The 27,884-nt window shown below is 50.3% G+C and overlaps 2 protein-coding genes across 26 annotated transcripts in view; both read left to right on the top strand.

Moving 5' to 3' along the window:
• Positions 1-27,884, top strand: part of LOC122367622 — a 100,798-nt gene that overhangs the window by 65,840 nt on the left and 7,074 nt on the right. For 7 of the 25 annotated variants that reach the window (XM_043340897.1, XM_043340898.1, XM_043340900.1 and 4 more), the window contains 9 exons: positions 680-799; positions 1,280-1,335; positions 1,608-1,774; positions 13,545-13,607; positions 15,315-15,477; positions 19,972-20,106; positions 20,460-20,574; positions 20,978-21,092; positions 21,660-21,785. In XM_043340897.1, the coding sequence (XP_043196832.1) occupies positions 680-799; positions 1,280-1,335; positions 1,608-1,774; positions 13,545-13,607; positions 15,315-15,477; positions 19,972-20,106; positions 20,460-20,574; positions 20,978-21,092; positions 21,660-21,785 (1,060 nt within the window). The remainder of the gene's footprint in view (positions 1-679; positions 800-1,279; positions 1,336-1,607; positions 1,775-13,544; positions 13,608-15,314; positions 15,478-19,971; positions 20,107-20,459; positions 20,575-20,977; positions 21,093-21,659; positions 21,786-27,884) is intronic. The other 18 variants (XM_043340905.1, XM_043340906.1, XM_043340904.1 and 15 more) reach the window with 3 other exon arrangements.
• On the top strand, positions 17,605-18,965 carry LOC122367623 (protein ATP6V1FNB-like). Its single transcript, XM_043340923.1, has one exon. It carries the CDS (start codon positions 17,753-17,755, stop codon positions 18,347-18,349), a length of 597 nt encoding a protein of 198 aa, XP_043196858.1. The 5' UTR covers positions 17,605-17,752; the 3' UTR covers positions 18,350-18,965.

Genomic DNA, 27,884 nt, shown 5'->3' with positions numbered 1-27,884 from the left:
AATCTCCCCTACCCCGACCTCCCCTCCCCATCTCCCTCAGTTGATAACGAACCCACTGCACCGCATAGTGATGAATGGTTCGTTCACACGCACAATGCACATACATATGCACGCACAATGCACACATACTGTAGATAGTGAGGGTTGTGTGATGTGAGTTGAGTTGCGTAGGGTTGGCTCCGCGTGCACTGTGCTCTTCGTACGAAAGCTTTTACGGTGGTTTATGTTGTGCTTGCTCATTTCTCGTTGTCCTCGCTTCCAACAACCTCGCTGGCTTCGTAGTTCTTTTTTTGTACGACCCGTTTGCATGCTTGCTTGCTTCTTGATGTTTTCGAAAAACTAATGTATTTCAGCTCCTTTTTACAGTTAACATTTCAGTTCATCATTTTCTTTAGATCTTTGAACTGTACCTGGTTGACTGGAATTCAGCGTTTTGCTGCGCACTAAACAACTGAGTCTTCATTGAAAAGTGTTTCCTTTTGTATGTAGCTAAGCCTTTGCTAGTGCATCACAGCCTTTTGCTGATAGGTTTTATTTATTCATTTGCGAACTCACTGAAAAAAATGTAGTTGTCACTTTTACGAGCTTTGCAACCAACCACCGATTGGCACTATGCATGTGTATACCCACCGTACTAAAACGTTTTCCCACTAACTCCCCGCCCATTTCCCTTACCAAGGATTTTCTGCATGCTGTGACGGACACCACTGACTCAAGTTCCCCTCTATACCGTGATACTGCTGTGAAGTCACCAGTGGTAGTGCAGAGGAGCCAACTGCACCACCGGCCACCTCGACGTGTAAGATGTCTTCTCAGAATGACACGTGCTTTGATGGGTGCGGGTATGGGGACTGGGTGTTATTTTGAAATGATTGTGGTTGCCATTGTGTTTGTCTACGAGTATGCTGTTTTGTGATGTTACTGTTTTGTCTGTGGACGGTGTGCATCAGCATTTGTTGATGCTTCTGTGCTCGCGTCTCATTGTTTTGTTGCTTTTGTGTTATGTTAGGTGTCTGTAAATTTGATGTAGGTACTATTGCCTACAAAAATATATCTACTGGCTATTACTGGTTGTTGCTGAGCCTCATTGGCCATATTGACCTGTTGTTATACCTATCATCTATTAGATACTGACCTCTTATGTCATCTTGTGACTTTTGCTCTCTCATCGCGACCTCTAGCACACCCAAAATCATCTACATTGATCTCGTTCGATCTTTCAGCAAACGGTTCACTTCTTGCAACCCTTGTTGATCCCTGTCCTTTTATGTTGTTGCAGAGAGCAGCCGGAAGGGCTGCCGTGGCGGCGGCCCACCCACGGTCCTTCACCAGAGCGTAAGTCGAAACAAACTGACTTGATGAATGCTAATCCGAGTCAGTCATGTAGGACATCTGATCATGTTTAGAAAGAGCTCTGATTCGCTTATGAAAATTATATGCTGTTGTGAAGAGAGCTTTAATCAACTAATCAAATCATCGTAATCCCCTTGTTGCTTTGCGCCTTCTTAGATCCAGCATTTTTTATTATTTCTTGATCATTATCATGAATCAATAGCTAATGCTACTGATTCTGTCAGTTTATCATTTAATTTCTCTATTCTCGGCAGTGTTTTAGACGGATACGACTCCGACTCTAATCTCGTGTTCAAACGGCGAGAGGTACAGCCGGATCCACCACCCGCTGAACAGCAGCGGTCACTGTACAGCCAAATCCAGCGTGGCGGGGACGTGCCAGTCGGAGGCCTGCGCAAACCGGCGCCGCAGAAACCGGCCGGTGAGTGGACGTGGGTTCGAATCCCGGAAGAGGCGGGTAGTTCTCTGGTGTGAATGATTTTTTCGTGATTGTTAACAAATTTGGACATTAATGGCGCATATAAGCAGCGAAAACAAATTGAATTGAATACGACCAACGCCCTTGGGGGATGCTTTAGTTACATGGTAATTGTGAGATTTCGGTCCAAAGTAAAATGTGATTGTCAAAATTATCATCAAATCTAATCAACCCCTCCATGAGGGACGTCATAAGCGCCCTAAAGCTACACATATTTTGTAATGTAACTGGTCTTCGATTTCCGATGCCGTTCAACTCTGTTCAGTGTTGTGACTGTTGTTGATAGCTGTAAATGAGCACATGTTTTTTTTTTACTCACGGCTGATCACCTAGTACACTTAAGCACCTACACACTCGCTGGCGTACCGGCTTTGGCTTGGTGCACTGCAATCACTTGTGACATAGCATGCGAGTGGGACGACTCAAATTATTTCTCAAATTTTACTATAAATTAAGCGCCGAACTGAAATTTACATGGTCCATACATAGCCCATCGGGCCATATAAATCCTACCCTCCCTCTTTTAAATGCAAACGTTAATAGTGTTATGGTAGGCGAAACAAGCTTTCTTTTCTAGTATTCTTGACTTCTTTGATTTCTGACAATCGTTTGTAAGAAAATATTTATATTATTTTTATCGATGAATAAGCACATTCCAGCGAATCATTTGCAGTGCTTTGGTTAAACTTTGATGGTGTGGCGAATTGGCAGCGTGGCTATGTCAACTTCTCTCCCATCAGCCCCTTCCCATCCCCAGTGCAGGGTTTTGTTTTCGTTGGCCCTTAGCCGCGAGGCAGTCCAGCCACATGGAACTGGTGGGACCGGCTGTCACTGGCGAGAGGAAAGAGGGGAGAGAGAGAGAGAGAGAGAGAGAGAGAGAGAGGAGAGAGAGAGAGGAGAGAGAGAGAGAGAGAGAGAGAGAGAGAGAGAGAGAGAGAGAGAGAGAGAGAGGAGAGAGAGAGAGAGAGAGAGAGAGAGAGAGAGAGAGAGAGAGAGAGAGAGAGAGAGAGAGAGAGAGAGAGAGAGAGAGAGAGAGAGAGTCCTTTGCGGATTTTATGGCATAGGTACTTGTGGAAGGCAATTTGGTTACGGGTAAACACGCTCGTGCAGTTATTAGGCAATCAAGTGATCAGAGGCGGATCCAGCTCAGAGGTTTGGGGGGGGGGGGCAAACCATAAAAATTTATCGATTCTTTCCATGCATCGTCCATAGGCGTAATGTTAAAATCATGCCGTTTGGGGGGGGGGGGCAAATGCCCATTTTGCCCCCCCCCTGGATCCGCCACTGCAAGTGATAATGAAGGTGAATGATGGGAGAATAAGGTTATAGCTATGGATATGTTGCAATAGGCTGTCTGCCGCTTCAAATAAAATAATAATTTTGAAATAAATGTCACGAATCAAATAACTAGTGGCAAGGGAAAAAACATTATTTGGGATTGGCACAGGTTTTCATTGGGTGCGCCTCAAATCAATATGTACGCGATGCAAAGTAAACACTGCTAAAAATGGTAATCCGCAAGAGTTCCCCAGTCTTATTCGTTGCAGAGCCTCAAATCAAATATTATCTATTTCTCGCAAACGCAATCCGCTTTCAAATGTCATCGCAAATGACACGCGTGAAACGTCATCGTTCAATTAACTTCCGACACTAGGGATAAATTTAGCCTGCGGCGGACGGTTGCCACTCCCCATCCCAGCGCCTGGAACCGCCTCTGTCAGTCGGCACGTGCCAAGACGGTCTGGGGCACCTCCATTCGGGAGACACGGAAGCCAGTAGTCGGCGTGCCGTTGAGTGGTGACAGATCGGCACCAGGTGCAGTGTTGGAGACCAGAAAGTGGAGTGGATTGGAGAAGCGAGTTGGGCGGAGTGTGAGTGAGGGAGAGAGTTGGAGTGGAATGAATTGTGAGTGAGAGTAGGGGTCACAGTGTACGACTTGTTTCCCCGGGTGGAAGGTGGAAACACTGACGGATATGTTCTGTCTTTTGACCGCATGATTGAACCCGAATGAACGTAAGGCTTTGACGAATAGGCAGTGTAGATGAGAAAGTCAAGTAATGTCAAAAATATTAGCGCTGCTCTGAAAAGTGTCGCAAATTTCGGCTGTATGTAGGATGTAATAGCTGTAGAGGTAAAGGAAACTAGGTATAGGGTAAGGTGCCTAATTAGCGACCCTTTCCGATTTGCGACCTACCTCCCTACAGAAAAACTGGCAGGAGAAAACGGGGTAAAAACATCGTCAAAAGGTCAGCCATACTTTGGTTATCAAATTAAATTATTTTCCGGTCGTCGATGTTTCTGGTGGGACGTTCCAGGTGAGTTTAAATAAAAATGACGAGTTTCTTATCCAAAACGTGTGTAGTTGGGCCCTCTCTGACGAAAAGCGATGCACATTAGGATGATGCACCTTCTTTATTCTTAATCGACATTCCTTTTTTAATTAATTGCCGTTTTCCCCTAGTGAATCGCTCAACTGTGCACAGCATGACGGTTAAAAATGTGTGGCAACTCATATTTCCTATTTGCGCCTGACATGGTCGCAAATAGCTCAAGAAGAGAAAGAAAGGGGAAAAGAGAGAAATGAAAATGAGGTGTTGGTGAAGCTTGCAATGTGTGGCAGGGGATGCCAAATGTCGTCACCGACTGCAAGGGTGCCGAATTCAGCGCGGACCTCGAATATCATACAAGATAGCTCGCAAAATTTGGGTTTCCGCCTTCTTTTCGCCTTCGGTGCATCACGTGATCAGTTTTTACTTACGTAAATGTGTTGGATAAACGTTCCTGTTCGAGTAATTGAGTGCTTTGCGTATAGGCTACCTTTTTTGAGATCATATTTCATCTTTTCAGGCGTCGCATTTTTTGCCATTTTTAACATGGGGAAACCCATAGACTTATTAGCGACCCTCCCCGGTCGCTAATCGGGAAGAGTTCCCTATTAGCGTTTTTTGCAATGGTTTGCCAAAATGCTCACTACAAATAAGTTAGTGAATATTGGGGCAGAAAATGACTATATTTTAATAGAAAAATGAACGATCTCTCCGAAAATCAAGCCAGTAACACAGTGGCACCTACAGAGCGTGAGCAATGACGGTTCAAATTAAGTGGGTCGCTAATTAGGCACCTTACCCTACATTATAAAACATTAGCAGCATGATAAAATGTCAAAAAGACAATGCCTAGGCAAGCTGAAAAATTTCAAAGCACTTTGTTTTGAAAGTAGGTATCCCAAATGTATCAGTTACTTCAGACATTTTTTGTGGCAAAACCTAACGTTTTTATCGTAAAAAATCATCAACGGAGCCGTAAAAAAAATCATCAACGGAGCAGGTGAGTGCTATTTGTGTTGGCTCTTGACCAATAAACGTCACAGTTGCACCGGTCTGTCACTGACGGGACCTCACTGCGCATGCGTCACAGCAACCATCACGCCACTTGTTGACAGCCAGACTGTCATGAAATCACAGTATCATCCTCATCTCTCCTCGCCTCTTTCCCGCATCTTTCAGCCCTTCTCGACGCACAACTGAAACGGTGAATTGCACAGGGTTCAAATGTCAGTGGTGGCTTTGCTGTCAAACCAGTTTGGCACCTCTGTCTAGAAGAAGATGGGAGAATGGGTGTCTGTAAGACCGTGGTTTTGGAGCACCTGAACGGCTGCGACATGCTACTTCCCCATCTGAGGACTCTTTCCGAGGTTGTGGGGTGGTTCACTAAAGATGGTGTGCAAGTTGATTGGTCAACTTCCGTTGCCTGTTCAACTGTACGCTTGGTGGTGGTTGTTCGCGCTGACAATGCTCATTCTCGTCTTATCCATAGGCATCGCAGGTGATGGGCTCAGATCTCAATTTGCACTGGCTGGTCTCACGTTTTCCCAACTCTTCGTCCTGTTGCAAAGATTGACTTTGCCACTGTGAGAGTTGGTATTGAATCCATGGACTGACAGAAGGTCGTTGCACGGCGAAGGGACGGCATGGATAAACTGGTGGCTTACGAGAAGTGGTGGAGTTACATCCAATCACTTGCACATCTGCACTGAGTCTTCTTCTTCTGCGGGGTCTAGATATTCTCCGGCACTGGCTGCGTGTGATGTTGGGTTTTGGGCACATAAATCTGCCCCAGACTTCTGCACATGGGGATGTTTCTGTCTTCGTTTTTTTTATTCAGGTTAATTTTTCGTTTAAGTCTTTGTTTTGTTTCATGCCATCTGTTGCCATCTTTCATATTTTGAATTCTCTTCCTCCTCGTATGTTCTTTCTCTCTTTCTCTTATATGGTTTCTTCATATGATTATTTTACCTTCTAACGACCGCTTTTGTTTTGTTCTCTGTTACTATTTCACAGAAGCAGCCTGACTGATCCTGAGGCGTCCAACAGAGTCGTCCCAACCGCCTGGTGATGTCAGTTTATCGAGAGAACCCGCTGTATCTCTCACTCGAAGAACCCGCATACCCTTCACTTCCCTTCAGCGGTACCTCTATACCGCTGTACTCGGTACCACACCGCGCTGTACCCCCTCTGTACAGCGTACCACATCGCGACCGACCAGTGTACCCTCCCCTCTACTCAACCTTCAGTCGTTCTGAACGCTTCGCTGGGGAAGAACCTCAGGAATCCCACCCGACGGAACACGAGAGGTCGGAGTCTGAGGGACGTCACAGAAGACGTGTGAAGTACACGAGAACAAGGGTGACGATGTCTGTAAGGCATCGTCCACACGATGCTTCCAGCGAGCGTGGGGAGCGTGACAACAGACGAGGAAGGGGTGATGAGGGTGAGGACCATCCGTCGCCTCCTCGGAGGCTCCAGTCACGCTGGAATCCAACTCTGGTACGCTGGAGTCAAACTGTTCGCAGTGGTGGCAGGGGGAGATCTTCTTCGCCTAGCAAGAGCTCTCCTGGAAGGTCTTCCTCACCCGGACGTCGGAGGGATCGAGGCACCGGAGCTGGAACCGAAGGAAGACGCCCTGGAGATGTGTCTGGCAATGTTGACGTTTCTGAACGGGGTCGAGGTAGAGCTCGTACTGCTTCCAGTCGTCTTCCTTACCGATCGGCAAGTCTTCGCTCCAACACTGGCTCTGTGTCGACCTCTCTGTCGCCTCCTCGTGTAACCTCGACTGGAACCTCCCCCGATCGTGGTTCGTCTTTCCGTAGAGGTTCTGGACTTCGCCGAAGTGGTAGCCTGAAGACAGAACGTGAGCCAGGCTACCACCAGCAAGTTGAGTCCGTACGTCGCAGGCTTTTCGCAAGAGCTGATACTGCTGCAGACGTGTCGCCCTCGCGAAGGCCTTCTGAAGTTCTTCTAGCAGCGAGAAGACCCGTGACTGGAAATGTGTTCACGATGCAGGACAGAGCAGCAGAGGCGGCGGCGGAAGCGGCAGTGGGATGGACGGCGCTCTTGGAGAGAGCTGAACAAGCTCACAGGAGAGGCTGGGACCTCGTGCTGGGTTCTGGGGATGATGGTGTGAAGATTGAGGAGATAAACGACGAGGAGAACGAAAGAAGAGATGTACAGGAGACGCGTGTAAATAATACTCACAAAGAGACGCACACGCACATCCACACACTGCAGAAATATGGAGATACCAGCACAAAAACAACACGAGCACATTCACTCGAAAAGATATCCCAAGAAGTGACGGTGCGTTGTGAGAAGACAAACGAGAACAAAGACGCAGTTGATCGTGATGAGGTGACTGATACCCATCCAAAAGTAACTACTGAGGACGATGACGCGTCCGATTCTCCCGATCCAGGAGTGACGTCTCCGACTGAAGGCATGACGTCATGTGGCGGGGAGACACGTCGATCTTTGGTTCATCTTTCCTCAGCTGCAGAGTCGGGAGACAGCGACCGCACGCTGAACGTTGAGGTGACGTATGGTCCCGCTGCTCGCGAAATCCTGCGCCTTGATGGCAGTGTCAGGGAGAAAGTCGAGGCGATCGAAACTGCTGAATTGGAACGAGAGCTGGAACAGGAATTTGAGGAGGAGTATGCTCGAGAGCTACAGCAGGAGCTGGAACAGGAGCTTCATGAAAGGTTGGAGCAGGAGTTGGGTCAGGAGACGGGGCCTGTGTCTGGACAGTATGATGATGCTTCGGGACAGTTTGAGGATGCCACAGTGACTGATCCAGACGGTTGTGAAGGGAATACCAGTGAGGGACATTCAGAAAAGTACGAGAAACATGAATCGGTCGCGCATCACCAATCTCATCATGTAGTAGCGCGAGGGCGCAATATACGCAAAGAGGAACGGTCTGAAACTGAATCACGTGTTGAGCGCAGCATTTCCAGTAAAACTGATGCCTCCAACAATCGTCAGAGATCTCCATCTGCCTCCGGCGAACGGCATCGGTCCCTTCCAACGTATACCACCCACGCTGAGATACGCCAAGACCCGAGCACCACGACTACCGAGAAAGCCAAGGCGAGCTGCAGCCCCAGTGCTCGCCGTGGTCGTCGCTCGGGTCAGTCAGCCTCACGCTCTTCTGTGACGCCTCCACGTACCCCAAAGACACGCCGCGCTACCAGGTCCGACAGTGAGGACGAGGAAGCACTCAGACGACGCGAGCGGGGCTGGAACGCTCCACAAGTGCGTTCAAAGTCTGTGCCGAGGATCAAGACCGCATCCGACAAAACTACAAAGACTGCTGGTGGAAGATCCGGGAAGAGTCGCGAGAGAGACTCCAGCGTGAAGAGACGAAGTGCCAGCTCACCACCGGTTTCTGAGAAGGCAACTGTTGGAGCCGCTGCCGAGTCGCCACGCACGACAGGAGAGTCATCAAAAACGAGTTCTGTGTGCTCTTCGTCAGTGAGTTCTCCCGTTAGAAGCGTCACGTCGCGTGGCTGGCGAAATCCTGCTGGAAGAGCCGGTCGGTCGGGAGCGTCATCTGTGAAGGGAGACACTAGAGATGGCGCGGGAGGTAAACGAGATCGAGTGTTCAGTCCGCCAAGTAGCCTTGCTCGTCCTGTGCGTCAGTCGTTGCCCCGTCTTCGTCCGGCGTTGTCATCCCCCTCGCTCGTTGCGTCGTCCTCAGCCAGCTACACCAAGTCAACCAGGGCTTCCACTACGACGACCGCAGGACCTTCTCGCACGGGCTCCTCTCGTCAGCACATTCCAAATGTCCGAGAGCAAAAGTATGGCTGTGGTCATGTTCGTTGTTATGATTATCACCAAAGCCAGCATGATTTTACCTATCGTCACGGCCATCAGGACTCCCGCCAGTCGTGTTCCGAATCTCGCACTGCATCCCGTGGTGTCGCCCGTGCGCACAGCTTCAGTAGCCGCCCCGCACCGCCTCGTGGACGTCCGCTCACTCGAACTGCCTCAGCGCGTGCCCCAGGGACCAACCCTGCCCTCAGGACAGGCAGGGTGGATACCCCTCGTGGGGCGCACGCAACCTCTCACGCCAACACAGAGAAAGGTGTTGTGCCAGTGAGACGTCAACTGTCTCCTTACAGGTCCTCGACCCTGCCGAGGACTGTGAGCGGAGAGACGCGGAGACAAACCACCACGGCTGGAGGGACGTCTTCAGGAAGGACGACGACTTCGGCAACGGTGGCGGTGACGACGGCACCAGCAACGGCCTCCGCTGGTGGAGACTCGCGTGGGGCTCTCTCCCCGCGGAGATCCTCCAGCCTGAGGTCACCAAGGAAAGTGCTGTCAACGAGCACAGAGACGGGTTATGATAGTATGGAGGTCAGTCCGCCTCTGAGACCGACGCATGCCATCGGAGAAGGAGATGGAAGGTTTGAAGAAGGCCGTATGCCGGATGGTAAATGGTTCTGCGCAGCGTCGTACATCCCAATGCTGAGGACTCGCCTCTCAGCGACCGAAACGGCGCTTCGTCTCGCTGGAGGACCTCCTGAAGGGACAACAGCAACCCTGCGAGAGAAGTTCGAGAACTTGGAACGGCTGGTCACCGCAATGGAGGAACAAGAGAAACGTGACCAAGTGAGAGAAACTTCTCCTGTACGCGAAGCCATAGACCACTTTGAGAGACTCCGAAGCACGTTGTCTAATCCCGACCTGACTATGAAGTCTCCTCCTCTTGTACGAGGACTCAGTGCATCGTTGTGTCGTGACATGCATCAAGTCGGTCATCAGGATGGAGGCGACTCGCGCGTAGTCCAGCCTCGCCGATCCAGACCGCTGAGTCTCAGTTTGGAAAGCCTGAGGAGTCAACGAGAAGTAAGTCCTAGCCCACACCTCAATCCGCTTCAGTACCGTCTGTATGTGCTGCGTCTGCTGCGGGCTTCCAAGGCGTCGCCTCACTTTCGTCAACTGCGCAGACACTACCACAGCCTCGAGAGGTTGATGGAACTGGAGAGGCTGACTGAGACGTGCAGCAGACCTGGACGAAGGGAGTTCCCCAGCTACGAGGCCTGGCGACGAATTCGAGCAAAGGAGCGCGCGTTGGCTGAAATGAAGCGGATCTGCGAGCAGTTGGATGAAGCGCAAAAGAGAAGGGAGTTCTACAGTCGGGTGTCCGCAAAACCTGCAGAGAGATGGAGAGGAGACCGAAGCCTGGAGAGACGCCAGAAGTCGGTGGAGGACTTGAAGAGAAAGTTTGACTCCATCGTGGAACAAGAGCGGCAAGAGTCAGCTGGCACTTGGCACGGAAGAGTGACGGCATCTGATAGAGTTGGAAGGGTGCGGAGGTCTCTTAGCTCCCTATCACCAAGGCAAATGGAGGGTCTGAGAGATAGATTGAACGGAATCTATGGCTCTCAGACAAGTCTCCGGTCAGAGTCAGTGAGAAGCCAAGCGGGATCAACCAGAAGCCAGAGTGAGCCAAGGAAGTTTGTGGATGTGGCGCCGGGTGGTTCAGTCTCCGCAGCTGCAGCAGTGACGTCACTGCACGTTCGACCTGCGTCAGAACCTGAACCGAGGGACCGCACATCTGCAGCCTCAGCACCGGTCCGAGCTGACTCCGTACACCAGATGCGAACCGACCAGGCCGATACGGTACAGCGGGTGCGACATGACCAGACCGATGCTGCCCATCGCGCGCGACCCGATCAGATCCCGGACGCTGCCGAACAGCGACGTCTCTCACTGGCTCTTTCGCGCGAAGTCGCAGAGAGGTTCGCTCCGCGTGGTAGGGATTGCCTGGCTCCACCACGGTCCAAGAGCGCCAGTCCGGCAGTTTCGGCAGCCATCTCGCCTCGCACTTGTTATTCTGTCGACCTGTCAGAAGACGGCGAACGCAGGACTGACCCTCACGAGTTCATGCTTGTCCTCACTCCTGAAAGGTCACGCTCTGAGACCAGGCTGGTAACCCAGAACACTCGACAGCCCGCTCCACCACCGCCACGCAGCTGTCTGACTCGTGGAGAGCGCCAGCAGCTGGTGGAAAGATCTGAACGTCTGCGTGAGCGACGTCAGGCAAGACTGCGTCGTCCGATGTCGGTGCAGGCGGAAGAAGAAGTCCGCAGTTCTTTGTCTCGATCCTCTTCAGCTCAAACGGTTGTTGAAAGGGAAGTGGAGGCAGGGGATGTCCCTCGAGCTGTTTATAAATGGGAAAGAGAAGCTGCTGCAGCTGCTGCTGAGGCAGAGGAAAACGCGATCTCAAACGGTAGACAAGAACTTGCCAACGATGATCAGACAAGATTCAATTCTCTTCCATGTACCCTGCGACATCGTGGCACCCAGAGACGTTTTCTCTCTCCCGAATACGTTCCCGAACGGTCTGCTTCGTCAGTAGAGCTCGGACGTCGCTCGCAACTCGGTGAAAACGACACCATGCAGTACGCAGATGACTTCCATCGGGCATTTGACGACTTCGCCCGATCGCGTTCCGTTTCCCCAGTGGGTCGTGGATGGTCGTACTCCCCTCCTCGCCGGCCAAGAAGCTGCTCTCCGCCGCGGCGGTATGGGCCACCAGTGCGAGTGCCAAGTGCTTCACCTCCACGACGCGCATCGCCTCCTCCAAACTGTACTTCTCCGCGACCAGCGACGACGACGACGACCACAGCGATGGCCACGTTGTTACGGAGGAGAAATCGTCTCGAGCCAGCGCCAGGTGAAGTGCGTCGGATTCGTCACATGCTGGAGACAGCGCGCCAAGAACGACATCGTCCTGTCCCTGCGCCGCGACTGAGCAAGGCGGCGAGTCTTCCACATCTGGGCGCTCCACGTGCCGGTGCCGTGCGATCCCTGGCACAAAGATATGAAGAATCTGAAGAACTTCATGCAGCTGAGGCTGTTGTCGCTTCCTCAGGACCTGGCGGAGTAGGCCCGAGAGGTGGAAGGGCAAGAAGCTGGAGCCCACCTAGGAACCTCCGCCAGCTTGGAGCGTACATCTCCCGTACCAAGATCCTCGGGAAGATTGTGGAACTACAGCGCCGTCTTCGGCGACCGACAGTCGAGAGTGAGGAGCTGGAGGATCTGAGATCATTTGTGGAGCGAGAACGAGAGACGTTGAGGAGAGTCCGTCGTGGGCAGGTGGACCGCCTGAAGCGGCAGCTGCAGAGTCAGGAGGAGCGGAGAGAGGAGCAGAGAGCGCAGCCGAGGAGGTCGACGTCGAGTCCGAGTTTGAGACAGAGTCCTAACCGAATGCAGGGATATGAAGCTGCTAACAGACAGAGCTGGAGTCAGGGTGTTTGGCAAGAACAGCCGATGCGACAAGGTCAGAAAACAAGCGGAGGAGAAGATGGTGGAAAGGCGTACGGTCCTTTCGACGAGGAGTTGTATTCCCGATGGAGACATATGGCAGCAGGATCCCGCTCACCCATTGGTCGTCCCGGAGTTTCGTTGTCTCCGATTGGTCGGCAAGGTGGTGCGATGTCTCCCATTGGTCAGCCGCGTCAGTTCCGACCAATCAGCAGTGCCAGTGGGCGGAGCCAGTCTGAGATCAGCTTCAGTGAGAGGCCTCTGATCACTTCGACGCCTCTTCCCTGTGTTCCAGTGAGACCGGTTCCCCCCCAAACCTCCGTACCCCAACCTCCCCGTCCTGGCCCCGCCCCCACTGAACCTGCAACCAATCAGCGCAGTCGGTGGGCCGGCGAGCCACGTGATTGGTCCATTCACCGCCCGGTGGGCCGTTACGTTCCCCCTACTCGCTCCACTAGTGCCTCCTGTCGGCGGCCGGCACAACCAGGGTTTCAGCCGTACGCCGGCAGTCGGCGCTGGCATTGTGACGCATGCGCAGTACGCGCCTATAACCGCTGGCGCACCCGGAAACGGAACGTCACGTGGAAAGGTGAGAAAATTGAAGCCCTGATAAAAAGCACCTCTAATGCACCAAGTTATGACAATCGATTGGAAGCACGATGAATTACGTTCGTCAATCATTTACAATTCACTGACAGTTGCTTCAGATAAAACCTCTTTGCACAATAATTTACATTTGCGAATATTTATGGCACTAAACTCTTTTTCAATTGGTAGTCTTCGGTCATGTGTGAGCTGTTTCTGGCAGGAGCATCAGTCCGCTGTAGCTTCCTTTCTTTAGAAGTTTCTTTATTACTATATATTAAGTCGAAATTTAAAATGAAAAACATGAAAACCCGTGAATAACTAATTTAACATGCCTAAGTCTGTCCATATTTGTTCGCTAGGTCCTAGGCTTTTTCATAAACGTCTTGGTTCTTAGTGAATCTCTTGATCGGGTAATGGGTAACGACATTAAAAATGACTTTTCTTAGGTCAGTTTTCTTCCTAGAGCCGTTAAGTGGCTATAATTGATCTGATGACGTCACACGGTACGTTTCTAGAGCCGGTGATTGGTTCGATTCCAAAATCGATGTCCACCAGTGCCATATCGGAGCGGCGAGCCTGTGAGTGGCCTTGACCACAAGCCAAACCTGATTTTGGCGATCTACGAGGGTCGCTCCAAAAGTAATGCCTCCTATTTTTTAACTCCGCCCCAAATGATCGGAGGGCGTTGAAATTTGCACCATATCATGACTTAACCTTAACTCACATGTCTTTAAATTTTCATTTCTCTATCACAGCTATTTACCGCGTGACGTCTTGGTAAACGAAGTTCGTCACGGAAACTCGTCAGAAGCAGAGATGCGTCATTGAATTCCTTCACAGGGAAGGGAATGCACCCATCGACATTCACCGACGTTTGCAGAAGGTCTATAGAGCAGACGCGGTGGATGCGAGCACAGTTAGCAGATGGGTCCGTCGCTTTGAGAGCGGTGAAAGTGATGTCAAAGACAAAGCACGCTCCGGACGTCCGCGCACCGGGCGCCAGCAGGCAAAGTGATGTGCACCGTCTTCTGGGACAGGCAATGTGTCATCCTCTTGGATTTCCTGGAACCAGGAGCGACTGTAAACTCTGACCGTTACGTTGAAACGTTGACAAAACTGAAGGCCCGGATAGCCCACGTAAGGCCAGAAAAGAAGAGAAACATTCTGTTTGCAACATGACAACGCTAGGCCACACACGAGTCTGAAGACCACAGAATGTGTGGCAAAGTTCGGCTGGACATGCTGCCACACCCTCCTTAAAGTCCTGACCTGGCACCATCCGACTTCCACATCCACTTGTTCGCGCCTCTGAAGGACGGCTTACGTGGGCAGCGCTTCCCAGACAACGACGCCGTCATTGCCGCCGTGAAGAAAAGGACCACCTCGGCGGGCGCTGACTTTTACGAGCCAGCCATCAAGGCTCTCGTTCATTGCTGGCAAAAGTGCATTGAGAGTAGTGGTGACTACGTAGAAAAATAAACGTAGAACAAAAAAAGTATGTTCGTTTTAATGACGCCACCCCCATCTTCCAATCTCATCAACTTTTTGAGTTAAAAAATAGGAGGCATTACTTTTGGAACGTCCCTAGTATGCTGCTTTTTAGATGTTTCACCAGTGCAGTGTTTGTTTCCTTTTCGCACAGCATTTGCACAACGGCGATTTAAATTCTACTTTAACATTTAACGCTTGCTCACCGTTTTTTTTTTCTGTTTCCATGCACAATATTATGATAAAACCGTTAACCGATCTTATTTCACCAAAGTTAGGTATCTACACCTGCATGACATGAACAAATAACGTTTTTAAAGTGGGGTTGTTATTTACCTAACCTACCTTTGTGTTTTTTAATGTGATGCCCTTATTGTACATCTCCAGACAGTATCGATAAGTGATGCAGTTGTCGCACGCCCCAAATCGCCTACATCTAAGTCATGTTACATTATATTCATCATGACCGATAAAAAATGTCACGTAGCGGTAATTGTGAAACACGTTTATAAGCGGCAATGTTTATGCGTCTTGCATGCATTTTGCTTGATTCATATGGCTGTGTCATGTGTAGGTACTATAAACAGCAACTTGCGCTTAAGCTTTTTATGACAAATTAGATAGGAAGTCAATAGGCCATCGTTATTCATTGCTGCTACATTATAGTACACAAATAATAACATTCATAAAGCAGTGATGTGATACGGAACGTTTTCCTTTTTCTCCTGGAAAGCCTACATTTTCTGTCTTTTCGCCGTCCATTTTTTTACTCAACATTCTGCTCTCTCCTGCGCCAGTTTCGCCGCAGCGTGGCCGGCGTGGTGACGAGCGTGACGCAGGTGACGATTGGCGCGCGCCGCCAGCTGTTTGCGCCGAACAGCTGTTGGAGGAGGAGCGACGACGGCGCCATCTTCAGGAGCGGAACGATATCGAGCGCAGACGACACGGCGACAACTTTACGTGAGTTTGCAGTAGCGGCGGAACACCTTCAATTAAGGGGGGGGGGCACTGCCGACTTTTGGTCCCATTCTTTCCATGCAACGCCCATAGGGCTAATGTTAAAATGTCAAAATCAAAGGGGGCACGGTGCCCCGGTGCCCTCCCCGTTCCGCCGCCTATGGTTCTCTGCATAAACCAACCCCAGGGGCCCGGGAACGATTTTCAAGTTGGGGGGGGGCGAGCCTAAAATACCTGACATGATGCATATGAAGCAGTGGCGTACCTAGGGGTCTAAGGGGACACGTACCCCCCCCCCCCCCCATCGGGATAAAGGGGACCCTCGGGTCCGAGGGGCCCTGCGGCGCCATTTGACCGCTGAGGGTTAACGATGGCCATATTTCTACTCAGAAGGGCCCCATGGGGCTCGTCAGAGCACCTCATGGGCCCTAAATAGCCACACTAAAATCTCCATAAGGGTCCGACGCCGGCGTCTGAGGGCCTCTTGCGGCTTTTAAGGACACCTCGGTGATCTCCAAAGGCCCGTTACTGGCCTCTGAGAGGTCTTACCGGCCTATGAGGTGCCAGTTCTAGGGGCATTTCCCGCCTGTGATGGTCCCACACTTAATTTTCTGAGGGCCCCATAACGGCAACTGTGGGGCCCTCGTCGGCGCCTATGAGGGCCTGTCTCTAAGGACCCCACAGTACTTCTTCTGCCGGCGTAAGGTCCCCTTGCCGGTCACTGAGACTCCCTGCCGGCTTGTAGAGAGTTCGCGTCAGCAGCACTAAAGGCCCCACACCCGTCTGTAACGGCCCCACACCACCGTCTATGAGGATCCACAGCAACGCCTGTAACTTGTAAGGACCCTCATCGGCGCCTCTGAGAAAATCACACTAGCACATCTGAGCGCCCACACCGGCACCTGCATGGCGGCCCTACACCAGTGCCTCTAAAGGCCCCTTACCGGCGGCTCGGAGGGCCCTACGCCGGTGAATCTGAGGGTGCTACCGATAACCGAAGGCACCACACAAGCCCTTAGTGTCGCTGAGCTTTAATCCCATACCGGCCCTCCGAGGGCGCCACGTCAGTGCACTCATTGCCCCACACCCCTCCATCACATCCGGAGCGGGTAAACTGTGTTATACCTATAATAGCAACGATTTTACCACCGTTGTACGTTATGTATTTCTCAAAGTTGACTCAAGCTGGTGCAGTATAAAATCTGGCCTGCCAAACTTATGGCCACGATCAGGCCCAAATCAAAGCGGGATGACAATAGTCAATAGCAGATGTTGTCAAATCGATACCTACTGTATCAGGAGAAGCCATTCAGATGACAAGAAAAATGCCTTGTGTTGATGCGTAGATGTATGTATGAAGGAAACAAGAAGGAAAAAAGTCCGGAAAAGGGAGGAAAGATCTTTTCTCGCTGCCTCAATGTTGAGGGGGCGCCGCCCCCTCGGCTCTCAAGTTGGGGGGGCAAGCGCCCCCGCTGCCCCCCCCCTGTTCCCGGGTCTATGAGTCCAACCCTAAACCCATCGGCACTTCCAGAAAAGTCGTGTGAGGTCACTCTAGAAGGGAGCACACTCCGAAAAAAATTGTTATCCACTTTCCAATGACTCTTTTTTGGATTTCGTTACCATGGCTGTAGTGCTACACCTTTCTAAGCAAATTAGTGCTGCGAATGTTACTGATTTTTTTTTATTTTGTGCAAAAATGCACATTTTCATTCATTTGAGACACAGTTGTTGATAGGCCTAAATGCCCCTTTGGATCAGCCTGTGGATGGTTCAACTAGCTGTCGAGGCGTTGTTGGGATTGCAGTCCATTGGCGGCTGGGTCAGGGTTGCGGGGTCTATTTAAAGCAGTATCGCTACATACTCCAACACCGTAAAACGCAACAAGTTTTTTTTTTAAATAGATATTAGCTCGTCGCAATTGCTGTTGATACATGATCAGTGTAAATACTGATTGATTATGTAGTAAGGCTTGTGCGTGAATTTTTTTTAAATGTTAAATGGATATGTGTTATTGGATAGTCGTTTTTTGTATCGATATATTGTACAAATGTATCTTCACATTCCGTACTGCGGCCTAAAACAACTCAATCCACGTGTCATAAGCCTAAATTTCAAATGCAAGGAAACACAACTTTTCATCGACGTGCATCATTGGCAAGTCGTGCTCCAAATTTTAGTTCGTTCCCGCTGTAAATTATAAGTGACAAGCATTTAGTTGTGTTTCAGTACAAAATATTGTGTTGTTTTACTTCAAAGTCAGACAAATAAAGCCGGAATCATGCCGCGAACAATGCCCGTAGACACTCAATGGCAAAATTTCTGGAAAGAATCCATCCACAATGAAACCGAAACTCGAATGCGATGGGCGCTCAAATTCGACAACGAGTTCCACAAAATGATAAATGACCCTCAGCTGGCTGACTTCAAAGTCCCCTGTGACCGCTTCAACGTCAAGAAAGTACCCACCATCGAGCATCCTTCCACCAGCTACGTCATCGACAAGCAGTACCACATGAAGAAGCAGCCACCTCCTCCACCAATTCCCAAGAAGCCTGACTCGGGCGTCTCTTTGGACATGTATCCTCCTGATCCTGCCACCAAGGCGTTGCTGTATGACGGCATCTCTTACAACGGCGAGGGTCGCTACCAGTACCTCCGGGCCAGGAACAAGCTGTACCCAGACCAGAGGTTCCCATTCGAGGTCTGTTCTTCTTGGCAGTATGGGTGGGGTGGTCAGGACGCGCCTCTGCGAGGTCCTAAACATGCTACTATTGCGGTGGTGAATGAGACGTTCTATAGGAAGAATGGGCTGCATTGGATCAGAGATCAGGCGAAGAAAGAGGGGAGAGTGATCAACACCTTGGAGAAAGAGTAAAAGAAGGGGAGAGTGTGTGTGAAGCCCTATGTCCAAGAAATTCAACTGACGAACAATATCAGCAAGATGGCATGACAAAATGAAGTAACGAGGCTATGACAGGCTACGGCAGCAGTAAACGCTGGCCATTGATCTGGCGACTGACGAGAGGGAATTTTGTGATTACTGTTGGTCAAGACACTGAATTTGTTGATGCCGAAGGAACTGTCGCAATATCTCATCGATGCAGAGAAGAACCATCCTCAAATTTATTCGAGGAAAAGAAAGACCTTAACTGATCCTTCGTCTGAACTGACTGCATATCAATTATGAGCCATAGTAAGATCCCTTGTTGAAACTTTGCAACTTTTATGTACCTACTTTACTTTTTATGTTCCCGTTAACGCACTATCTTTCATTCATGTTGCTGAAATTTAGTGCAGGCTTCCATTTCAAGACAGCAATAATTCATTATAAAGATTTTACATTCGCTTTCGCAAGGACAATTACAAGTTATAAATCAAAAGTAAGTAATAGTGAATGCACTGCCATGTACTTTTATCCATCTTGGGACGTATCCTGCATGTGTATACCTATTCTAAAGAAAATTATGCCTGCAAATATACACTTTTACTCATTCGATAGTTTTTAATAATACTTTTTCTTGGTTGTTGATAACTGTCAATAAAGGCATCGTTGTGCTGGCCAGGAGGCGGAATAAAACTAAAATAGTCAAAGGGGAACAAGAAACGACACTGTCAGGCTTTGCTTACCTGATCCGTTTGTGCGTCTCCGCGAAATGCTTCTTCAATATAGAACCAGAAATTATGTGTCAACGCTCGTTTCTCTTATAAGCTGAATCATATAATTATATAAAGCATAAAAAGTATGGATTGAATTAGAGCCACATCTGAAATACAGTTCGTTTGGAGTTCACAGTCCTCTCACTTGGAATTCCTTAGCTCACTCTCGCGTCGGCACACTCAGCACTTCAGTACGTTTCACACCTCTCACACATATCACGCGCACTCGCTCTACCAATCCTGCTCGAAAGAGTCCGCCGTCGCATGGCAGAGGCCATGACCTTATCGCTCTGGGCGACAGGCCGCTCTCTCAGCCAATCAGCTGGCGACCTGACCTCTGGCGTCAGAGCGTTCGGCTAGCCAATCAGCTGGCGGCCGGCCGACAAGCTCCGCCCCCGCCCCGCTTTCAGTACCAAGTGTCACTAGAGGGGGGAGGGGAGGGGCGAGCAATAGGCGGCAATGAATGTAAAGACAGAATGGATGGAACGGAAAATATTTGCGACATCCGTCCTCGCCATTCTCAGGACAAAACAATCCGCGTTCCCCCTCATGCTCCCTTTCAGGGCTGGCGGTCGCCCACCTGACAACCGGTGGATGAGGCTGGGTCCACACCAGGACCCGTAACTCTTCTCTGGGGTGACCGTTTGGGAGGCGACCGGACTGTCCAAACGGGGCAAACCGGTTCCACCGGGACGATCTTGCATAAGACCAGCTCTTGTTGAAACCCACAGACCTGACCTAACCTGACCTGACCTGACCTGACCTGACCTGATCTGGCCTGACCTGACCTGACCAGACCAGACCAGACCTGACCTGACCTGACCCTCTATTCCCCCGCAGGCCGTCTCAGAAGTCGCCGATCCCTCTGAACCGCTATGACAATCTGTTCGATGACGTCACCATACGCAGCAGCCGCGGAGGCGAGGCCAGACTGGCGGCCCGCGCGCTGCACGGCTTCAAACCCATCAACAACAGGTGGGTGACGGAATAAACCGACTCACTCTTACAAATGGGTACTGATAGTAGTAATGACGTGTCTCAACTAATAAGAATAACACTTGGGCGGTAGTGATATCCCACGACCCATACGCACGGACGGTCTCACAAGGTCAAAACATGGGCTCTCACTGCTCGGACGAAACGCTGGTGAGACAGCTTGGTGGCTGTCAACAAATGTTTCGAAATAGTGATCGAATTCACTTCACAATTGAACAGTTTTTATCGTAATCTGCTTGCTATATCTAAAATCATCATGTAATGACATTGAATTGTAATTACTTTAACCGCTGTCACAAAAGACCTCTTTTTCTCATTCTCTTTTCTCACAGAGAGTTGTGTTTCAACAAGGGCGACATCATCTTCATCCGTCGTCAAGTGGACAGGAACTGGTTGGAAGGAGAGCTGAACGGACGAATTGGCATCTTCCCGGTCAACTATGTTCAGGTGGGAAGATTTAGAGATGGGACACAGGGGCGTTCTCCAACACGCAGTTCTGTACACGCTATTTTGTATTTACTGGTTTTCTGAAACGGCACACCGGGTACGGTTGCATGAGATTTAACGAAAAACAAAACAAGACACAAAATCTGAAAGACTGAGATTGAGAGACTGAGGGGGAGGAGTGTTGAACGGACGGATTGCCATCTTCTCCGTCAACTATGTACAATGTATGTACAGGTGGGGAGGAGCTAAGGATAAATCGGATGGAACACGGGTGAGAAGGGTAACATAAAAGATAAGCAAGGCACAATGTTACGAGTTTTGCGTTGTAAGGAAACACTTACATAAAAATACAGCATACGATACAATAAATGATGAAACTAACACGCTTCTCACGCCTCGCCAGGTAGTGCCGCTCGACTCTCAGCGTGGCGGTCGGCCCAAACTGGGTGCCGAGGGACAGGCCCGGGCCCGCTACTCGTTCACGGCACAGACGCCCGTGGAGCTGTCACTGAAAAAAGGTGAGAGGGGGAGGGAGGGAGGGGGAGAGGGAGAGGGAGAGTGGGGATGGATGGAGTATGAAAATGTATGAAAATGGCAAGAGGAAAAGAGAAAGGGAAGAAAGGAAAAGGAAAAGAGGAAGGTAAAGAGATGAGAAGAGAAAGAACGGATGAGAGGTGTTTATGAGACAATGAACAAGTTATGATGCTTTGAAATTTTTCGAATTTGAAACTAGGCGATCACCAACCAAGAAAACATACACCGTCACTCAAATCAAACAATGATATATTTCATTTTGACATCCCTGCCCTCTACATAAGTCGTCAGACGATTTTCAGACTCTTCTCAGACATTCCTTCTGAAGTTTGCACTCCAATTTGACCTCGCTGATATCGAGCCCTCCCCTCAGGTGACCTTTCTACTCATCTCTATTTGGTCGATACTACTTTTTGACCTCCGTCTGACGCCCTGCTACCTCTCAGGTGATCTGGTGACCTCGGGACCTAAGGTGACCTCGCGACCCTTTTGCTTTTCTCCATGAGGTCGACGCTTCTCTTTGACCTCCGGTTGCCCTGTGCCCCCCGCAGGTGACCTGGTGACCCTTCTCCGCCGTGTGGACTCCAACTGGTACGAGGGCCGACTGGGGAACCGTACCGGTATCTTCCCCACTACTTATGTCGAGGTGCTGGGTCGGCCGCTGCCAGAGAGAATCGGTGAGATTTACCGGGGGAATAGGGGGAAATTGGAGGAGATGGAATGGGCTATGTGTGTGTATGGGGGTGGGGTGGGGTGGGGGTGGGGGTGGGGGGTGGGGGGGAGTAAGGGTTAGTGAGAAAGAATGACACTTTCTTTCTTCACGTCCCTCGCTGATTCATTTATCCATTTGGGCAGCCATTCATTCATTCATTCATTCAACTATTCATTTATTCATTAATCCTTTCACTCTTTAATTTAGCAATTCATTTATTTACCCATTCATTCATACAGTCATTCATTCATACATTCATTCATTCATTCATTCATTCATTCATTCATTCATTCATTCATTCATTCATTCATTCATGCATTCATGCATTCATGCATTCATTCATTCATTCATTCATTCATTCAGTAATTCATCCATTTATTCATCCACTCACTCTTTCATTTATCTATTCAGGTATTCATCCATTCATTTAGCCAGGCATTCATTTTCCTTTATTTGTTAGGCCATTTATTCGTTATTTTACTCATACCTACCATTGTACAATGTACATTGCATCATGCTTTTGATTGTTTGGTCATTGGCAACTGAGTTAGACATGAGGAAGAAAAACGAGGGATTCACAGGCAAACGTTCAACAGTTTTAAAGGTAGTGTGCCAGCTTTCCTAGACCGTATGGAGTTAATGGCCCAGATAAGGAGAACCGGATTTTTAGAACTTATCCATACCTTCAAAACCCATGGAAACGTCTTAAATTCTTCAAATTTTGAGTACCCCATGGTGCAAAATTCGCCCCGACGGGTTGTCGGTCGTACCCCAACCACATTTTACACCACTATGAACAATAAATGCACACACTGAAATCGCTATTACCGATATGCTCATACAATCAAGTTTCGATAAACCCGTTCATCATCATCTCCTGCGGTTTCGAACACGCCTGTTAGGTGGTGCGGTAGACCGCGCCCAAAGCCAGGGCCCCGGTAACGTGAGGTAGCCGAGTCGGGGCAGCGTGCGCTGACCCAAGCCGGGGCCGCGCGTCCTCCCGGTGTCATGTGATAGCCCGGGGCTGCCCGCGGGGATGCGGTAGACCGCGCCCAAAGCTGCGGCCCCGGCTTGGGTCAGCGCACGCTGCCCCGACTCGGCTACCTCACGTTACCGGGGCCCTGGCTTTGGGCGCGGCTTCTGCTCATACCTTTGTGGTGCGGTGGTGGTGCGTCGGGCCGCGCGCTCTGACTTCGGCCAAGAAAAATGCGTCAGCTGATCATTGTCATTTCTGCCACTTGCGTGTGGTGAAATGGGGTCATAACTTAAGAGACGGTTTTTTCATATCAATTATTTTACATAAAATCATATTTCAAACCATAAATAATGTTCGACAGCCAAATAAAAGAAACAATACCAATACAGGCTTACAGTTTAACCCGCGCCCCGCTGGGCTATTCAGCCATACGCGCCCTGCTGGGGGGGGGGGGCAGATTCTGCCCCCCCTGTCTAACTTCCGAACCGATGGTCGTAGAAAGACGGGGAAAACGGCAATCGAAAGCTCTCAACAAGGCGAATCTTAAGAGCCCAAATTTTTTTGCTTAAGTAGGTCAGAGGTCAGGTCAAGGTCAGGTCAAGGGTACAAAATGCAAGTTTCTACAGTATCGGCCTTGCACCGTAGTTGCCGAAGAATGGACTGAGACTGATTGCCCAAAACGTGTTCTTAGACTACCAAGACAATATTCGTTGCACACAATGTCATTCAAAGGTCAAGGTCAAGCAGTGGCGGATCTAGGATTTGAGTTTAGGGGGGGCAAACATTGCGCCGCCAGGCAAGTCGGCGAGAATTTCAAACGTCCAGTCTTAGGAACAAAAAAAAAAAGAGCTACCCCTACTTTTCTCCTCGGATTTCGGGATTTTTTTTTGATTTTTTACATTTTTGTCAGTCCGGCCAAGCCAGGGCAGCGCAAAAAAAAATTTGCAGCCACCCTGACTCCGGGAGATAGTTAGAGAATAGCTCACCGGCGCTATGGACAAAGATTGAACGTTCTTCAGCATCATTCTGCTCGTCCTGGTAGGTACTTGGCTACCTTATTACATAAATATGTTTTCGAAAAAAAGTCGTACATTTGCCGGCAGCTGGTTGCAGCCCCGGCACCTCGGTAATAAGGCGACAGTAACCGATGACGGCGATTAGCACCGGTGCAGCAGCCCCTGCGGTCCGCAGGAGCGGATATTGCGCGGAGGGAACGGTAGCTACGAAGCTCTGGCGGTAATCAGACGATCACAATAATCTCTGATAATGACAGGTGATCGCATTTCGATATTTATGGGTTTACGATTTTCCAGTCAGTGGCGTAGCCAGGTGGGCCCGTGAGGCACATGCCCCCCCCCCCCCATCAGGTTCAGGGGCCCCTCGGGTTATTCGGGCCTGAGGGGCCCTGCGGCGCCAATTGGCCGCTGAGGGTCCACGTTGGCCATATTTGGACTAAGTAGGGCCCCACAGGGCTCGTAAGAACACCTCATGGGCCCACAAGTACCAACATAGGCTGGGGGGATCCGTGCTATCGTAAGTTATATCGGACGTGGCTGCGAAACTTCTCTCGGTACGAAACTTCTCTTGATCGGAAGAAAATCGGAGGGATGAAAAAGAAAGAGCGGCAAATCGGAGCTACGTTGTACGTAAGTTGTTTCGCAGCGTTTAAATGCCAGTTTTACTACGATTTAAATGCCAAGCAGATCAGCTGACCTCGTAGTACCATGTCGATAAGGTCGAATTCCCCATACCTACGTCTATAGTGTAAAAGTGACCCCTATTGCAAATGGGCTGTCAGGGACATCTCCTCCTCTGTAAATTTGGAGGGATCATGTGTCGGCATTCCCACGTTCGTTTCGGAGTCCACACTGAAAAAAATCGGGGAACCCCATTTCTTACAATCTGACACCACATACTCCAAAATACTCCTAAATTAGGCTCCGTTTTCATGATTTTAGGATGTCATGGGTGTTGTGACACCCGACACGGGAGCCCCATTACCTTTTGACGCCGCAAAAATGTACATGATCCCCTTGGGAGAGGTTCGGCTAGCGAACTCCCCAAAAATTGCAGGCCAAAAAATTGGAGTGTCGCTGAGACACCCCCGTTGAAACCCCTCTGGGGTGTCATTATCCTGGAGTGACACCCCGTGTTTTCAGCTTCAAATCCTACCGATAGATGGCGCAAACTAAAGTTGGTAAAATCGGGACCTGTTTTTCACGAATGGCTGGTGCATGTTTGGAGCTAAGGCAAAAGCGTGCATAGCGTAGAGTGGCCAACTATATCATGATGATATCTAGACTGATTACCGTGTCATACGTTGGTCGTGCACACTACAGGGCGCCGCAAGGCCGAGAACGGAAAGAGTAACTCCTCACCCGGTTATAAATATAGTCTGAGATTCTCGTTCCGAAGGACATTTAATCCTCGCCGGGAGTTTTTCGGAAGTATAGGGGAGTGAAACTTCTCTGAGAGATTCCCTGCTGAAGGCGCGCGGTTCCCCGCGTGGGGGTCAGGAACAATATGGGGAGTTATATCAGAAAAATAGGGGAGTTGAGGTGCTATATTCTTCACCCTAATTTGGGAGTTTGACACCCTGTCGGGTGCTTAGGGACCAAAAAGGGGTGCTCGGCTGATATTTGAGGGGTGTCACCTGCAGTCTAACGGAACCCCATGTGGGCCGGCGCTGACCCCCCTTTAGCGGCTGCGACTCCCCACTATGCGTCGAAACCCTCCTGGGGTGTACGCCAAACACCCCATTTATAATAGCTCAGCGACTCCCCTCAAAACACCCCACTCGGGTGTTATTTTTGACATGACCGTCAATACCCCGTACAGGGTGTCATTTTTTCTTTCAGTGCATCTGTTCCATTTGGAGGCCGTCAGTTGGCGTCAAGAGTTGGCGCAGCGAGCGCCCCGAAGACTGCGTCTGCGCACGAGGCTTCGCGATGGAGGAGTATTTTGACGAAATCGCCCTCGCTGCAGAAGAAATAGAGGGACTTGTTGAGAAAGAGGAGGCCGCAGTGGGCCGACGACTTTAAACTGTACGCCAACGACAAGACCAAGGCAATCAGAGGGCGCTCAGATGATCGGGAGGTTTCAATTGATCAGGGACCCACCAGGTGACCAGGGAACCCTCTGATAACCAGGGGTCCTTCCAGTAACCAGGGACTCCTTCAATAACCAGGGGCCCCTCAGTAAACGTGGGCCACTCAGGTTACTGCAAGAGACAGGAGTCCCTTATAACCAGGGACCGGCGTCCGGCAAGGTCTCTCAGGTCCGTTTTTGACAAAGCTGTTATTGATGTCATATGCGAGCCCTTTGCCACCAGCAGAGGGCCCTTTCAAGCCTTTTTAGGGCCGTTTAACGTCTCTTGGGTTTCCTTTGAGGCTAAGGGCCTCTTCAGCAGCCGAGGGGTCTTTGAGGCCTTTTTGAGGGCCTCTTAACGTCAGCTGAGGACCGTTGGACGCCATCTGAGGACCGTTTGGGGCCTTCTGATGGCCAGTAGATGCCAACTGAGGGCTCTCTGACACCAGCTGAGGGCACGCTGACACCAACTGGGGGCCTCCTGACACCAGCTAAGGGCGCTTTTATATTTGACACGAGCTCAGGGCCCTTTGACGCCCTTTGAGACCTTCTGAGGTCCGTTTGACGCCAGCAGAGGACCCTTTGGGGTCATATGAGGGCCCTTTGCTGCCTTCTAAGCGGCCTTTGAGGCTTTTTGAGGGCCGCTTGACGCCACCTGAGGACCGTTGCGGTTGGACTCCAGTTACGGACCGTTTGAGGCCTTCTGATGGCCATTTTGCGCCAACTGAGGGCCGGGGGCCCTCTGACACTAGCTGGGGGCCCTCTGACACCAGATAAGGGCCCTTTAAGGCCTTCTGAAGTCCGGTTAACGCTAGCGGAGGGCCTTTTGAGGCCAAATGAGGGCCCTTTGAGACCTTATAAGGGCTCCTTGAGGCTTTTGAGGGCCGCGTGACGGCATCTGAGGACCGTTGTACTCCAGCTGACGACCGTTTGAGGCCTTCAGATGGACTTTTGGCGCCAGCTGAGGAGGGCTCACTGACACCAGCTGGGGGCCCTCTGACACAAGCTAAGGACTCTTTAAGGCCTTCGGAGGAGGGTCGTTTGACGCGAGCTCAAGGCCCTCTGACGCAGGTTTAGGGCCCTTTGAGGCCCTTTAAGGTCTTCTGAGGTAGGTTTAACGTTGGCTGAGAGCCCTTTGAACCCATCTGAGGGCCCTTTGAGGCCATCTTGTGGCCCTTCATTTGCCCATCTGAGGGCCCTTTGACACCAGATGAGGGCCATTTGACGCTAACCGAGGGCCCTTCGAGACCATCTGAGGACCCGGTGACCCCATCTGTGGGCCCTTTGAGGTCTTTTGAGGGCCATTGAAATTTCACCACAATACCCCTGGCTGCGCTACAAATCATTATTTCAGTTGATTTTACATGGTCTTCGGCGGTCTAAAGATTAGGGGCCCCAACTCGAATGGGGGGGGGGAGGCCCGTGTGTCCTCTCCTGTGTGCGGCCTTGCCGACACTACACCGCTTCCCCTCCCTCCGCCATAAACGCACCGCTGCACTGCTAGGCGCCGACAAATACGGACCGGCGCCGCAACCGGCTCCCCCGCGGCCTGCCTCGCGTTGACATAGGCCCTTCCCGAACACCAGTGTAACCCCCACGCGGCCTAGGTATCGCCGCGCCCACCTGTCCACGGCGCGGCCTCTGATGGCGTATCGGATCATTGATGGTGCGATACATGTTTTGGTCAGATTTTCGCAATTAACGCGAAAAATTGCCAAAAACACTTTTTAAATTTCAAAATTGAAAAAAATAATTACAAAAATGACATGAAAGTGACCGTTTTCAACGTGTAAATTTAAAACGCTCTAGCGCAGCCATTTTTGAAGAAATCGACTTCAAATTTTGCACACGTGTTCATCAACCATATTTGTTTAACATATATTTCGGTTTTGTGAAAATTTTGAAAATTTCTTATATTTTTCTCTTGAGAAAGAGGTAAAGCTTCGCTACGATCGGCCTTCCGATCGACCGAGAAGATTCGTAAAGTTAGTTCGTATCTTC

This window comes from Amphibalanus amphitrite, unplaced genomic scaffold (assembly GCF_019059575.1).
Source record: "Amphibalanus amphitrite isolate SeventyFive unplaced genomic scaffold, NRLGWU_Aamphi_draft 000883F_arrow, whole genome shotgun sequence".
Lineage (NCBI taxonomy): Eukaryota > Metazoa > Arthropoda > Thecostraca > Balanomorpha > Balanidae > Amphibalanus > Amphibalanus amphitrite.
Note: the sequence above shows the minus strand (reverse complement) of the source record. Positions and strands in the feature narration are given on the sequence as shown.

What these genes read in the sequence shown, in the direction of transcription:
- LOC122367623 (XM_043340923.1), top strand. Translation starts at nt 17,753, where the DNA reads ATGCCGCGAACAATGCCCGTAGACACTCAATGGCAAAATTTCTGGAAA.